At 46.8% G+C, this 16,103-nt stretch overlaps 1 protein-coding gene across 1 annotated transcript in view; it reads left to right on the top strand.

Moving 5' to 3' along the window:
- Positions 1-16,103, top strand: part of NAA25 (N-alpha-acetyltransferase 25, NatB auxiliary subunit) — an 893,576-nt gene that overhangs the window by 661,891 nt on the left and 215,582 nt on the right. Inside the window, exon 19 of the mRNA XM_086943077.1 lies at positions 12,220-12,343. Coding sequence (XP_086799203.1) covers positions 12,220-12,343 — 124 coding nt within the window. The remainder of the gene's footprint in view (positions 1-12,219; positions 12,344-16,103) is intronic.

Here is a 16,103-nt window from a genome sequence, read left to right as displayed (position 1 = left end):
CGTTTTAAGCTGCTTTCTGAACGCTAGGTGGTTCTGGGTGAGGCGAAGGTAAGCGGGGAGTGAGTTCCATGTTTTAGCAGCCAGGTATGAAAAGGATCTGCCTCCCATGGTGGTCTTGTTGATGCGAGGTACAGTGGCGAGGGCTTGGCTGGAAGAACGTAGTTGGCGGGAGGGGGTGTCGAAGGACAGTCGAGAGTTGAGGCAATCTGGTCCGATGTCGTAGAGTGATTTGTGTGCGTGGGTAAGCAGTCGGAAAGGGATCCTCTTATTGACGGGTAGCCAGTGGAGGTCTTTAAGGTGACCAGAGATGTGTTCGTTGCGTGGGATGTCTAATATGAGCCTGGCTGAGGTGTTTTGGATTCGTTGGAGTTTCTTCTGGAGTTTTGCGGTAGTACCCGCGTAGAGGGTGTTTCCGTAGTCTAGTCGGCTCGTGACCAGAGCGTGGGTGACTGTTTTCCTTGTTTCGGAGGGGATCCAGCGAAATGTTTTTCTGAGCATGCGAAGAATGTTGAAGCAGGAAGAGGATACGGCGCTGACTTGTCTGTTCATTGAGAGTGAAGAATCCAGGATGACGCCAAGGTTCCGTGCGTGGTCTGTCGGGATGGGTGCTTTTCCGAGGGCTTCCGGCCACCAGGAGTCGTACCATGCAGAGGGGGATGTACCTAAGATGAGGACTTCTGTTTTGTCTGAGTTCAGTTTCAGACGGCTTTGTTTCATCCATTCGGCAACTTCTTTCATTCCTTCGTGTAGGTTAGTTTTGGCGGTGCTGGGGTCATTGGTGAGAGAAAGGATCAGTTGAGTGTCGTCCGCGTAAGAGATGATGTTGAGGTTGTGTTGGCGTGCGATGGCCGCGAGGGAGCTCATGTATACGTTGAAGAGGGTGGGACTGAGTGAGGATCCTTGAGGTACGCCGCAGATGACTTCAGAGGCCTCGGACTTGAATGGAGGAAGGCGGACTCTCTGGGTTCTTCCGGTGATCCATTCAAGTGCTTTTCCTTGGATTCCGATGTTATTGAGGCGTTGTAGAAGGGTGCTGTGGCAGACTGTATCGAATGCTGCAGAGAGGTCGAGGAGGATGAGGGCGACTGTGTCTCCATTGTCCAGTAGAGTTCGAATGTCGTCTGTTGCTGCGATGAGGGCGGTCTCAGTGCTGTGTTTTGCTCGGAAGCCAGATTGTGAGGGGTCGAGGGATTTGTTGGCTTCGAGGAAGGCGGCGAGCTGGTTGTTGACGGCTTTCTCGATGACTTTGGCCGGGAATGGAAGAAGCGAGATGGGGCGGTAATTTTTGAGTTCGGTGGGGTCCGCTGTTGGTTTTTTCAGAAGGGCGGTGAGTTCAGCGTGTTTCCAGTCTTCTGGGAAGGTAGCGGAGTTGAAGGAGCAGTTGATGACGTCTCGGAGGTGCGGTGCTATGACGGAGTCTGCTTTGTTGAAGATGTGGTGAGGGCATGGGTCTGTGGGGGATCCTGAGTGGATGGAATTCATCAGGCGGATGGTGTCCTCAGTGGAGATTGGGTTCCAGGCGTTAAGGGTGTTCACGGGGGGAAGATGGTCAGCAGATGGTGGGGTGGGTTGGTTTCCGGGTTGGTTGTCAAAGCTGTTGTGGATGTCTGCAATCTTGTTGTGGAAAAAAGAGGCAAGGGAGTCGCAGAGGGTTTGAGAGGGGGTGATGTCGTTGGAGTTGGCCGATGGATTGGAGAATTCCTTGACGATGTTGAAAAGTTCCTTGCTGTTGTGGGCGTTGTTGTCAAGTCGATCCTTGAATGCTGTTTTCTTGGCTTTTCGGATCAGTTGGTGGTGAGTGCGGGTGGCGCTTTTGAAGGCGTCCTTGGTGCTGGTGGTTGGGTCTTTTTTCCAGGCCTTTTCAAGGGAGCGGCAGAGTTTCTTGGACTTCTTGAGATCATCGTTGAACCATGAGGCTTTCTTGCTGCCAGGTTTGCTTTGACGTTTTTTCAGTGGAGCTAAGGTGTCGGCGGTGTTGGATAACCATAGGGTGAGGTTGGTGGTGGCTTCGTTGGCGTTAGAAGAGAGGGCTGGGGAGTTTCGAAGGAGCGATGCGGAGATTTGGTCCGTGGTGATTTTGTTCCAGTTTCTTTGCAGGGTAGGTTGGGAGTGGTTGATGGGTTTCGGCTTGTTGTAGGTGAAGTGAACGCAGCTGTGATCGGTCCAGAGGAGATCCGTAGTGTGGCTGAAGGAGACATGATTGCTGGATGTGAAGATGGGGTCGAGTGTGTGACCTGCGATGTGGGTGGGGGAAGTGACTAGTTGTTTAAGTCCGAGGTTGGCGAGGTTGTCCAAGAGGGTGGCGGTGTTGTGGTCGTTTATCTTTTCAAGGTGAAAGTTGAGGTCTCCCAGAAGAATATAGTCTTTGGAGGGGAGCGCGTGTGGAGAGATGAAGTCCGTGATGTCTTCACTGAATTTTGCGCGGGGTCCTGGTGGTCTGTAGAGGAGGGTGCCTCTGAGTGTGGTCTTGGGGTCGATGTGGATCTGGAAGTGAAGGTGTTCGGAGTTGGCGAGGTTGGCGTCAGAGCTGGTTGAGATGCGGATAGATTTCTTATGGACGATAGCGATTCCTCCTCCTGTGTGGCTGGTACGGTCTTTGCGGGTGATCTTATAGTCTTCAGGGATGGCAATGGTGATGTCTGGTGCGGAGGAAGCATTCATCCATGTTTCCGTAAGGAAGGCGATGTCCGGAGAAATGGTGTCTAGTAGATTCCATAGGTCAATGGCGTGCCTGTGGACCGAACGGGTGTTGAGAAGGATGCATTGTAGGTGGTTGGGGTCGGGAATCTGTGGTGTGGTTGTAGCAGAGATGTTGTCGGTGCCGCTGAATTTGCAGGAGTAGCAAGAGAAAGGTCCATGGGTGTGTCCAGGAGCGGCTTGGACGCAGTTGGGGGCGCGACCGGGGTTAAGGGCTAGGAGGGTGGCGGCATCGTAGGTAATGCGGGAGGGCTGGGTAGCGCGAGGGGCAGGGGGTCTGGCGCTGGGCGCGGTCCAAGCGCGGACAGGCGTAGACGGGCTTACCTTTGGCGCACCTTCGGCGCGGGTTGGGCGCGAACGCTGCGCGTAAACGCTGCGCGCGGGAACTACTGTCATATATGGATAGTGGAGGGGGAGGGGCGAGGGCGGCTCAGCTGGGAGGCGTGGCGGGCTGAGGGGAACACAACAACAGCAGGATCAAAATGGAGGGGAGGTCAGAGCAGGGCGCCGGGGGATATCGCACACAGCAATGCAATGTAATGCAAGCAAAGCAATGAAAGCGCTGTGGAATAATGGCGCTATGAAATTACGAAGCTTACTAACAATGGCGCTATGCAAATAACAGAACTTGGTTACAATGCAGCAATACGATACCACGCTGTAAAGAGCAGCGAGGGGAGCGATCACTCAAGGCGGAAGCGGCGAGTGAATCACAGCGCTGCGAGGTTTGGGGAATGCTTTTGAATGCTTGTGGGAGGGCGGCTCAGCTGGGAGGCGTGGCGGGCTCAGGGGAACACAACAACAGCAGGATCAAAATGGAGGGGAGGTCAGAGCAGGGCGCCGGGGGATATCACACACAACAATGCAATGTAATGCAAGCAAAGCAATGAAAGCGCTGTGGAATAATGGTGCTATGAAATTACGAAGCTTACTAACAATGGCGCTATGCAAATAACAGAACTTGGTTACAATGCAGCAATACGATACCACGCTGTAAAGAGCAGCGAGGGGAGCGATCACTCAAGGCGGAAGCGGCGAGTGAATCACAGCGCTGCGAGGTTTGGGGAATGCTTTTGAGTGCTTGTGGGAGGGCGGCTCAGCTGGGAGGCGTGGCGGGCTCAGGGGAACACAACAACAGCAGGATCAAAATGGAGGGGAGGTCAGAGCAGGGCGCCGGGGGATATCACACACAACAATGCAATGTTATGCAAGCAAAGCAATGAAAGCGGTGTGGAATAATGGCGCTATGAAATTACGAAGCTTACTAACAATGGCGCTATGCAAATAACAGAACTTGGTTACAATGCAGCAATACGATACCACGCTGTAAAGAGCAGCGAGGGGAGCGATCACTCAAGGCGGAATCCACCGAGGGTGCAAAGCTTTAGAATTTGGTACACTGGCTTTCGTGACTGCCTCCAAGGCAGGACACGGGGTAACAACCAACATGCGCTTTCCCTGCGACAGGACACGTTCCTTAAGAATTGCCATCTGCACAGCCGTTAAAACTTTCTCCACAGTGGAAAAACGCAGTTCAGCCGAAGTGTACCAATGTGACTTGTAAGCAATAGGTACTGTATCTCCTTCATTAAAAGTCAGGTACGTGAAACCCACCGCCCCAGGGATAATTCTTATCACCAGGTTGGTCTGGTTATCACGAGTCTGTAAGTAGTCAGAAGCGAGCAAATCAGCCTGCAAAGACTGCAGAATGTGTGAATGCTCAGGCAGCCAGCATGATTTGGAAAAAGATGGTTGTATCAAGGCATACAAAGGCTTGATACGCTGCGCATATTCCGGAATGCATGTCCTCCCGAAATTTAAAAAACCCAGTAAAGACTGTAATTTTTTCAGCGTTGTCGGAGAGCACAACTGCGCGCACTTCTCCAGGAAGTGAGGAGCCAACCCCTTTCCTTCGTGGTTAAGTTCATAACCTAGAAACAACACTGTGTACTCCGCAATGTGTGATTTCGCAAAGTTAAACTTGTAACCCATGTCTGCAAAGTTACAAATTATGCTGTTTACTCGACACAGATGCTCCCAAAGTTCGTCGTCTGTGAGATAAATGTCATCCGCATAAGAACAAGCAACTGGATCGAAGCTCTCCAAAAGAGAGACAATGCGGGCGGAAAACACTCCAGGACTATTCTTATAGCCCATTGGGAGTCGTTCAAACATTTTTTGTACACCGCCGCACGTAAAACTGGTCCATTGGGAACTTAGACCATCTAATCTGTGTGCATAAAAACCATTGGAAATGTCAAGCGTGGTTTTGAACCGTTTACGCTCAAGACTATTCACTAGGGCAGAGCCGTGAGTATTCTGTACTGCACAGTTACGGCAATGCGAGTTCAAATGCCGGTAATCCAAAACCAGACGATATGAGCCGTCCGGCTTGTTCACAGTAAAAAGGGGATTATTCATTGGTGACACACACGTTTCAATTACACCTTGATATTCCAATTGTTCAAGGATAGCCGCGACAGAAGCTTTAGCTTCACGCCGTATGGGATACTGAGGTTGTGGCTGCGGCTGTGACCGTAAAGGAATCTCATGGCTAGGAGACAATTTATCCCAGCCACACTGATTTCGGTACACAGCCGGCGCAAGCGCCAGAGCCCACTCTTCTGCAAAATGCAGCGCTTCCACTCTCGATACAGTGTGCGCGAAACTGGGGAGGATCACCTCCTCCCCTCGCGGAGCTGCGAGAACAAAAGGTGGGGGCCAGTCAGCCTCCGAAAGTAAAATGTCATACGTAGACGAAAGATTTCCCCAAAATACCCCTTTTACAGTTCGCTGCATGTCACCTTCTATTAACAGGACAATTTCAAAAAGTCGTTCAGGGGGAGCAACATGTGTATCAGCCGTTTCAATCACAACATAAGTGTCAGTCGCTGTCACCTTCAACAGTGGACGGAGGGCCTCTCTCACTATGGTAATCTCCGCCGCGCTGTCCAGCAAGGTCAGAGCCCACGTCAGATTCCGAAGCCACGTTCTCACTATCTGGGGCATATCGATGCGCCGTTAAGGCTGCGACCTTCTTCTTGGCAAACTGCGGTCTCTTGGGCGTAGAGTCGTCCCGCCGATCCCCTTCACTTCGCGGGCGGGGCTGACCACGTCCTTGCTGGCCACCCCTGCCCCTGCCGCCCCCTCCACCACCGGTTGACGGAGCCGATGAGTCCTGAAAGGAACGAGGAGAGCGTTGGTCAGAAGCCTGAAATCTTTCAGGCGATTTAATCGTCGCGCGATCGCGCAAATCATAAACTCTATCCGACTGCGCAGGCAGCGAAGGCGCAGGACTAGAAACCTGTGTCTGTTGTTGTTGTTGTTGCTGCTTACCCTGATTCTGCTTTTTCGGCCAATTTTGTTTTTTGGACTTGGGTTGTCCACCCGTTTCTGAAGACTGTCCCTGGGGCTGTTTCTTCTCCTTTTCAGAAAAAGCCTTTACACCCTTAGAAGTGCGGCCAACCATTTTATAAGCCGCCACAATAATCCTTGCTAACTGACGGGGTTTATCGGCATCGGGAACTAACGCCAGAGCATTGGCCACCTGAAAGTTCACTGCATCCCCCTTGACATTCGCAAGGATGAGTTCGCAAACCACATCAAAGGAGCCACTCAGACGCATACCCAATTCAACCTCCGACTCCGGTCCGTGATCATCTTAAACACGTTTAAGGACCGCAGACAGGTTGGACACAGTCGGGGTGCCATAGCACCTCGCATAAACCGCTGCAAAAGTCTTACCCCATGTCTCACAGTCAACAAGTTCAGGGGCTAAATCTTTCGGTAAACTGAGCGTAAGAATCCGGTGTTTCTCACCAGGAGTCGTATTAGGAAACACAGCCTCCAGCTGGTCGAATTTCTCGGCAAGCCAGAAAGGAAAATCATCCTTATCCTGGGGCTTCTTGCCCATAACGGAATTCACCATGACAGGACTGATTTTCAAACCAGCCTGTTCTGCTCGAAGCTGCGCACCTGCGGGGGCTGCGCCATGAACATTACGACCAATGTAATGAACAAGCGCCCTAATCACTCCAACCGCGACTTCATGAAGACGCAGCAGGTCAGCCACATTACAAGTGGCGCGATTAGGGTGAGGAGTAAATCCACCCAAAGCGGGCCAATTTGTGCCCGGAATGGACAAAGGACCTAACCTCGGATTGGTTAAAGAATGGGGTAGGGCGCCACCAAACCAAACTCCGTGCTGCCAAACATCTATAGGTACTTCCAGTGCCCTGTACGGAGCATAAGCCACCGGTACAGCCGAAGCAGTGTATGAATGGAACACACCAGAATTAGCGTCCACTGCCGGAAATGTCACCCACGAATAAAACAATTCGTACGGGTACGCATGTTCCGCACTCACCACTAGAACCACAGCCAAGCCATCCACAGGGACATTATATGCCCGCAAGTGGTCACGAACCGCAATGCGGCTATGCTGCGGGATGTCCACGGCCATGTTAGCACAGGAAGAGAAAAAGACAAAGAACACTTTGTAGCACAACTGGGTAGTAAGTCATAGAAACCGTTTTAGAAGAATTCAAGCTTGAAAAGACCTATTTCATAAATAGGTAGGTTTTTCCGACACCACCGTTTTCCGGAAACGGGAATGAAGGTGTTAAGGTTTGAATGATATACTACTCGAGTGTCATGATATAAGGCCAACAACGTTGGGCGCCATGTAGCAGGGTTTCCGTTCTCCCACAGAACTGTGCATAGAGATCTAGAACCTCAGTGAGTTAGGATCATCCAAAACTCATCTCAGTATCAGAAATCCCCTTACCTAGCTAGCTACAGTGTCTCATGGAGCATTATGAAATGATCCATGTCTTAGACAAACCAGAACATGATCTTTAGAATACCTCGGGAATCGTGGAACACATGAACACTCTTTCGTTATATAATCATTTCAAACCAAAACTGAGAGTCAAAGAACACACGTGCAAGTTTGAAATATTTATTATTCAATGCAAGGTTCTCAAACGCAGTATCTTGTATAATACCAAAATGCATATTATAAAAATCAGAGTTAGCAGCATAGTCACTAATCCATAGTAAGCAAAAGGTGATAGCATGTTACAATGCAAAATCTATAGAAATCTATATCACCTATATTTTGCGCACCCTATTTAGCATATTATATTATATCTAAGCAGGTCTCATTCGGGTTTTAGCAGGGCGGACCCATACCTCTAAATGTCAGTAGGAGTAGATCACATCAACAGCTACCAGCTCTCTTCATGCGCAGCACCAAGTGTGTTGATTCATTCCCTGTAACTCTATCTTAAACCCGCGTAGAGCCCAAATGTTGGCATCAACATTATTTGTGTTATGTCTAATGTGGTGCGAGGATCAGGCCTCCCAGCAACCTTGTGTTAGGTTATTCTTAGAGTGTGCAGCTCTCAGTGTGCAGACAGTTGTACCAAGTGTACCAAGCAATACTGATAGCATAGTAATAACATATTATTCTCAAATAAATCACATCACCGCTTCTAGGGTGAAAGCGACAACAACAAGTAGGTGTCGTGTGCAAAACTGAAGCCGAAGGAAAAATGGCTGTTAGGCATGTAATACACTCATGCTAACTTAACGCAATATATGTAACGAAGTATCCATATGACACTCCTCGTCCTCAAGCAAGAGTGTCCTATCAAATGACCAAGTTGCTGATTCAGTCTTACTGTCTAGTTTCATTATGAATGTTAGTGCGGAGTGATCCGAAAGATGTGGTGGGAGGTAATCTATTCTTATCAGGGAGTCTTTCAACGAATAGCTGAAAAATGCATAGTCAATTCTTGACTTGTGCTTAAACCGGCTATTTCGAAAGGAGACCCCCATTTTGTTGCCCGCTTTCTCTCTCCACAAGTCAGCAAGGCCAAGGCGATTCATTATTGTAATGAGGGTTTGCCTTGATTTGGTGGAACTACAATTTTTAAAACTAGTGGATTTATCTAACTTGGGATTAAGTACGATGTTAAAATCACCCATCCAGATCACTGGATCCTGAACTGATATCAGATGATTCCTGACTGCATCTAAATGTGATGGATCGTCCGAATTGGGGCCATAATATCCCACCAGGGTACGAATATGAACTTTCAGTGATACTCTCAATATTAGCCATCTACCTGTGTGGTCCTCTTTATACTCTAGAATTTGAGCTTTTACCGATTTCTTAAAAATAAAAATTATCCCCCTGATGTTTGCATTATGATCTGTAGAGCAAAATGTATCTATCCATTTATGTTTCTTTAGTATCAGTTCGGCCTCTGATTTAAGTAGATGTGACTCTTGGAGGACAATGATCTGTGCCTGAGAGTCTCTCAAGTATTGTAGGATACGCTCTCTTCTGTCCCTCACTCGCAGTCCATTGACGTTCCAAGATATATATTGGATCGATGTAATTTTGTTATATCTCCCTCTCCCTCCTTCATGTTAATTTTCTTCCGCTGGTAACATCTATATTTTGATTTATTACAGGTCAAATTTAGCGAAATAAGGCACGCTAGGATACAGTTATGGTTAGGCTTTTGAGGACTTTTTATTTTATCTCCCCCTCCACCCCCCACCCCCCTCCACCCCCCTGGGAAAACCCCCCTACTTACTGTGGCCTGATGTCTGGCCACCTTCAGGCCCGCTGCAGCTTTGAGCTTTGCTATTTTGTCCTCCACTGCAGATAGTTTATGAATATGGGGCTATTATCTACCCAATTAAAGGTATAAATGTGCGGAGGGCCTCTGGCTATTTGTCTTTAAGGGAGCCTTTTCCCTTATTTTTGTTTTATATGTATATATATTTATTTATTTGATTTTTTTATGTATATAATTATTTTCATTATATACATCTTTTTTTAATTTTTTTTTATTTCCTTTCTTACTTACCCCCATTTGTTTAGTATGCTCTCTGACTCCATATTTCTAGTTAGAGTGTGAATAGGGGTTGATTTTTTTTTTTTAAAGTTTTTCTACTATTTTTTTTTTTTTTAATTCCCATTTTCATCCCCTTTTTTTAGGTTTTTTTTCCCTCCTTTTTTTTATCCCTCCTTTTTCGCCCCCTTTTTTTTCCCTTTAGGCACACTTTTTTTTACCTTATTCCTAGTCCTAGATTATTAAGCTCTCTGGGCCTGAGCATGGTCACTTATACTTTCTAATAGCTCATCCGCATCTTGTATAGAGCGGATATTGTGCATCTTGTTATTATACATAACCCGGAGGAATGCAGGAAATCTCATCTGAACATTAGCTCCTAACGATCTAAACTTTTCCATACGCTGTCCTAGTTCCCACTGTCTATCAAGTGTGGTTTTAGATAAGTCTGACCGAATCTCAAAGGGGAAATCGGGACCCTGTATTGTTTTTGCCTTCAATGCAAGATTCAGAACCTTTTCCTTTAAAGCATATGTCAGAAAGTTAACTAAGACTTTTCTGGGTTTATTTCTTGCTGGGTTCAGACGGAATGGGTCGCAATGAATTCGCTGTATATCTTTTTCAAGGGTTTCTGCTGTCTCATCCAAGTTGAGGCATTCCTTTAGTAACTTTACTACGAAGTTCTTGAGATCTCCCCCCTCTTTTCCCTCCGGAATTTTCAAAATTCGAATGTTGTTACGTCTGGAGTAGTTTTCCAGCCCTTCAATTCGCTCCCGCATACTCTCTCCATCCTTTTGGAGGTTATTTATTCTGGATCGTGCGGCCTCTAGGTTTGAGGTAAGGGCTCCCACTGAACTCTCTAATGTTTCGGTTCTTTCACAGAGACTGTCCACTTTCTTTTCCACTATGTCGCAGGACGCCCTTATCTCGATCTGGTTGGCTTTAGAAACTGCAAAGTTGTGCCTTATTTCTTCTCTCATCGCAGTAATCGATCCTACAAGAGCCTCAAGGGTGCTACCCACGCCAAGTTCTCCAAGTTCTCCCTGCTGCTGATTTGCGTCCTCCTGTCTGCCTTCCTTTCCTGGTATTAACTCATTATATCCTACTTCATCTTCCTTTCGCCTCTGCGTAATAGGTATCTGATTGGCAAAACTTGCTCCTGGGAGTATTAGGGGAGGCACAGGGATGGCCTCTAAGTGTGGTTTAGGATCCGAATCATGCGCGGGATTTCCTAGTATCTCAGGCAAATTTTGAGTGGAAATACTCCCTTTGCCCGTATTAGCTTCTAGTAAATCTTCCCGGCCATCCCGATTTTTTGATGTTGCCATATCTTGAGGGATTTCCAGAACCTGGGGTATAGGCTTGAAATATGAACGCAATGATAGAGTTTTACCTTTGGGGGCTTTTAAACCTTTATTTTTATTTTGCCTGTTCTGTTTAGTATTTTTGGCCCCTTTAATGGAGGCACCTCTCCTTGATTCTGTTACTTCAGCCCGATAGTCCAGATCCTTTAATGTATCTTTTCCCACACTGCACTCTGGGACCTGTAGTTTCTGTACCGGATTGACCCCTTTGTGCTCACCCCTGGTTTTGCTCCTTGTTATTCTTGATTGGAGCTCTGCACCCCTGGCTGTTCCCCCTGGATTTGCCCCTCCAGTTTTTAGTTCTGCACGTTTAGTTTGGACGGGTCGCATACCTCTTACCTCTTCCGTGGAGATTACCTCCGTGTTTGGTGGCTGCAGGGGCGGGTCCCCAGCTGAATGAGATCGCCGAGATTCCCTTTCCTCTCCTCTGCCGATACTACTGCTATCAGCAACTCTGCCCAGGAATCCCAGAGCTGCGGCCGCCCGGCCGCGCCGAAGCTCCTCGGCTGTCCGCCTCCAACTCGGATGAGGGACGGGTGCCGAGGAGAGATCCGCTTCAAAAAGACACATCCACCGAGACCAGGTACGAGGAAAGCGGGGCAGGCGTTTTTTGTGCAAAAAGGAAAAACCGCTTACTTCTGTCGTGTGTGCTCTACTTGGCATGTAATTAACAGCTCCGTACGTACATTTTGTATATCTCTGCAGTGAAGGGTTCAGAGCGCTGCTCGGTGCGTGCGGCTCGCTCTAGCCGGCGGCCGCCATGTTTTCCCCAAAACCACAAAGGCATGTCTTCTTATCACAAACGTGGTAGGAAATGTGTACCAAGTGAGAACAAGATCAGTAGGCCCGCTTCCAAAGCTCTGCAGAAATATTCCCCAGATCTAGTGATTACCTTCTAGCTTCTGTTCCTGTCATCTCGTGGCATTATTCAAGATCGTTGTAAATCATTGGCCTTTTCTTTAAGTGTCTGCATTACCTTCGCAATCTTATATAATATCCATCTCTTCTCCTTCTGTGTCCTTTATCTTATGACGTGCTATGCTCTCAATTTCACCCGATTACAATTCCCACCACCCCAATTTTTCCAACCATGTCGACAAGGATACCGATTTGTCGGCAAACCAATATTTTCCTTTCTTTGCTGGTCACTGCTGCATCGCCAGCAAAATTAGAAGGTATTTGACAAAAATGTATTTTTGTTTTTGATCCACATAAGTGAAGTTTTGTTATGTTGTCATTGCATGCACACGTTCAAGACCTATTATTGTAATTTTCTGCTTCTTTCCTAGTACCCGTTCCTTGGTCCTCCTTCAACTAGGATGGCTTGCTACATCAGCAGTGGCAGTTGTCAGTGTCAGACTACAACCTTCAACTTTCTAAATGATATATATGAGCTGGATACAATTGGCTTAGGTAAGTTTACAGTTTTCTTAATTCTTATTTTTTCTGGTGAATGCTTTTAGAAATTATTTTTTTCTCACAGCCATGTTTTCCTTTTACATGGTTTTAGGAGGAGCTTCTCCACCACCCAAATTAAGTAATTGTTTACGGTAGTTTGTTTGAACCCTTACAGCAGATAATTCAAGTCTAGATGTTAGTTTGTTGGGTTTCTATTTTTTGCATAGTGGGCTGCATAAGATGTATACAACTCTATTCAGAATGGTGATAGCTTGTGCTTCGCCAGTGGCATTCAAAATAAAAGGCAATATCTCGGGTCCATGTGCTGTACCAGAAATGTAATGGGTTCCTAGATAAGACTTGTTTTAAACATAGACTTGTTCCAGAATGACCAAGTCTGGTGTTTCAAGGTTAGAATTACCTCATCAAAAAAGAATGTTAACTGAAGTATTTAGCATTATTAAAGATTGTCTAGAAGTAGTTCTTAGTGGTTTTTATAGGAAGACTTCAGATGTTTATGGGAGATTTACTATTAAAACACTAACAGTGGCAGCTACAAGCAAAAGATGGTATTTCTTGCACTGATAATGAAAAATAAGTCTGATTTAGAAGATATCGATTTAAAAGTTTGTAGACCTATGAACAGAGTTTTCGTTGCCTCGCAGAAGAGAGATAAATTGTAAAACGCTTGCAAGTGGATTGTATCACCGTGCTTATGTGACAAAATTAAGAATAAATACAGTTTTTGAGTTTTTTTATATTTGAAATATGTACACCTAAAAAACCTTCAGGCGAAAATTGTAGAAAATATCACCAAAATGGATCTGGTGAGTCTAGTTTGAGAGTACTACCAACAATCAATAAACCCCATTTACCAGCATAAAATGTTTGTGTATGTACCTTTTATGGATTGCTTTCCATCGGTTTCAAAGTTTGCATTTCACAGAAAAGAGGTCCTCACTATAAATTATTTTCCTTACTTCACAGGGCTGACTTAATTTGCAGGTAATATATTTTCCCTAAACTAGTTGTTAAATGTATAGTTAGCATAGCATTTAATTGTACTTCAATTTGGTTTAAAACAAAGAACACTTTCACAATGAGAGCTTTGCTATCAGAACATTATTTTGCACACCTGACCAGTTTACCCTTGCTGGCTATTAATTTTCTGCATTTTTGCAATAGTGCTTTACATTTAAAATTTGACTTGCAACAATTTCAAGTCAACAATGTTAACCTATATTACGTTGTCCGTTGTTTATTTTCATGCCCCCTTGAGACCAGCACCCTAGCATGATTCCACTTCACCTCCAAGATGGCCTCCACTTTGTCCGTTGTTTATTTTCATGACCCGATTAAACCAGCACCAGCCAATAGTAGGCCTTCTTCCATTTGATAAGATGTAACTTCCGTAACGGCACGCCAATGCATTGCCAGGAAGATACCGCTGCCGACTGACCCGGTAAGCCTGCCCCATGGGAATTATTGAAATTGCTCTGTTTAATGCGCAGTAGGATCGTAATTTTAATATGCCCTTCTCTGACTTGTTTCCCCTCTAGGATAACTTCCCCTCCACATAACGCGATCGAGCACATTGCTGACGCGTTTTCCCAAAGGCTCCCGATTGCTGGTAAAACATCTTCTCTGCCCGGGCTGTTCGTTTCTCCTGTAACTGATGGGCTCCACCTAACCCATTGTGACTCTCTATTCGCAGGGTTGCCGGTATTTTACCCATTATTCCACCTTACCCTGCCCTGACTCTTTAGGGTGGGCGTATTCGGTAAGCCCCGTATTTTAATATGCCCGAATCACTGTGACACGATTATAGCACTGGTTTTGCGATTGTCCTATTGTAATTTAGTCAGCGATCTAGGTTCGTTTTTTAATTGAATTTGACTCGCACTTTAGTTTTCCCCGCACCAATCAAACACTAAATCTAGGTGTATGCGGCAAAACTAAGTCCTTCCACCCGCCTTCACTCGTCATTGCGCCATCCTGACTCCTTCAAACACTATATCCTGGTGTATGCGGCAACACTAAGTCCTTCCACCCGCCTTCACTCGTCATTGCGCCGTCCTGACACCTTCATTCACGTAGTCTTGCACACTTCTGCTGCCTAATTGTAAATTAAGGTATTATTATTATTAATAATATTATTATTATTATTATTATTTATTTTTGTAGAGCGCATAGTCACCCTGAGGTATCCCAGCGCTAGGAACCCTATCTCTTAAATTCAGCGGGACCGAGGGCAAAACAAAGTAAAAAAGGGGAGGTGGGGGGGACAGAAGATCAGTTAATGAGTGGAGAGGAGTCATTGGGGAAAAAGATGAGTCTTCAGTCGCTTCCTGAAGCGCAGGTATTGTGGTTCGAGCCGCAGGTCGCGGGGGAGCGAGTTCCAAAGGCGTGCAGTTTGTACTAAAAAACGTCTTCCTCCTGAGCGGGCTTTCTTGAATCTGGGGGTAGTGATGAAGTTTTCTGTGTCCGAACGAAGGGATCTGGTGGATTTGTAGGGAGTGATGAGTTTACTAAGAACTGGGGGGCCTTGATTTTGTATTAGTTTGTGGACTAGGTATAAGGCCTTGAATTTGACTTGCTCCCTTATAGGAAGCCAATGGAGGAGTTTTAGAGCAGGTTTAGCGGAAGTTCTGGCAGGCGTATTTGTGATAATCCGGGCCGCAGTGTTCTGGATTCTCTGAAGCTTGTTGAAGGTGGCTTCAGGAGCGCCCAGGTAAATCACATTGCTAAAGTCGAGCCCCGATAGTATTAGGCCTTGAATAAGCAATTTTTGGGAGTTGAAGGGCAAGAGGGGCAGGACTTTCCTCAGAGATTTCAAGAGTCCGAAGCAGGTCCCGGCTACTTTCTTTGCCTGCACTGTGAATGAGAGGTCAGTGTCGATCCACACACCTAAACTTTTTACCTCTTCTTTTGGATCAGGTGGGGGGCCCAGACAAGCTGGCCAGATGTTCGGGGAGAGTGTGAGCCCTTTCGGGCCGAGGAGCAGGACTTCAGTTTTAGTACCGTTTAATTTTAGGGCTGAATTATTCATTCACTCTCACTCCGAATGGGGTGATGACCTCCTCCAATGTGGACATATAGATATTAAATAATGTGGGGCTCAGGGAGGAGCCCTGAGGCACACCACATTGGAGGGGAATTTCGGAGGAGCGGGCGTTCTTCTCCCAGATCTGGTAGGTCCGATGAGCTAAAAAGGATGAAAGCCGGGATAGAGCCGAGCCTTCCACACCAACTCCTTTAAGTCTTTGATGAGAAGATGGTGGTTGACGGTATCGAATGCCGCACTTAGGTCGAGGAGGATCACTGCCACTGATCCTCCTCCGTCCAATAGTGCTCTGGCCTCCTCTACCGCTGCCAGGAGGGCGATGTCGGTGCCCTGCCCTGGTCGAAAGCCCGTCTGGGAACTTTTTAGCTTATTGTTAGCTTCCAAGAACTGAGAGAGTTTCCTATTGACCAATTTTTCAGCAATCTTGCTGACTCCTGGGAGTAGGGAGATGGGCCTGTAGTTAGCCAGATTTTCGGGGTCGAGGGAAGGTTTCTTTAATAAGGCTTTTACGACGGCCGTCTTCCAGCTCGGGGGTACAACTCCCTGTTGGAGTGAGGCGTTGAATGGTTCGACCATGAACCATTAATTCACCGTTCTGACTCCTTAATCCACGTCTAATTTGGCACTATTCCGCTGCTTGCCATCCTTGCGCCGTCTAGTCCACCCAATTTCACTTCTAAATCACTGCGACATCCAAATGAATGAGTTCTG

The sequence above is a fragment of the Lissotriton vulgaris genome, chromosome 11, assembly GCF_964263255.1.
Source record: "Lissotriton vulgaris chromosome 11, aLisVul1.2, whole genome shotgun sequence".
Lineage (NCBI taxonomy): Eukaryota > Metazoa > Chordata > Amphibia > Caudata > Salamandridae > Lissotriton > Lissotriton vulgaris.
This window is presented reverse-complemented; position numbering and strand designations above follow the sequence as displayed.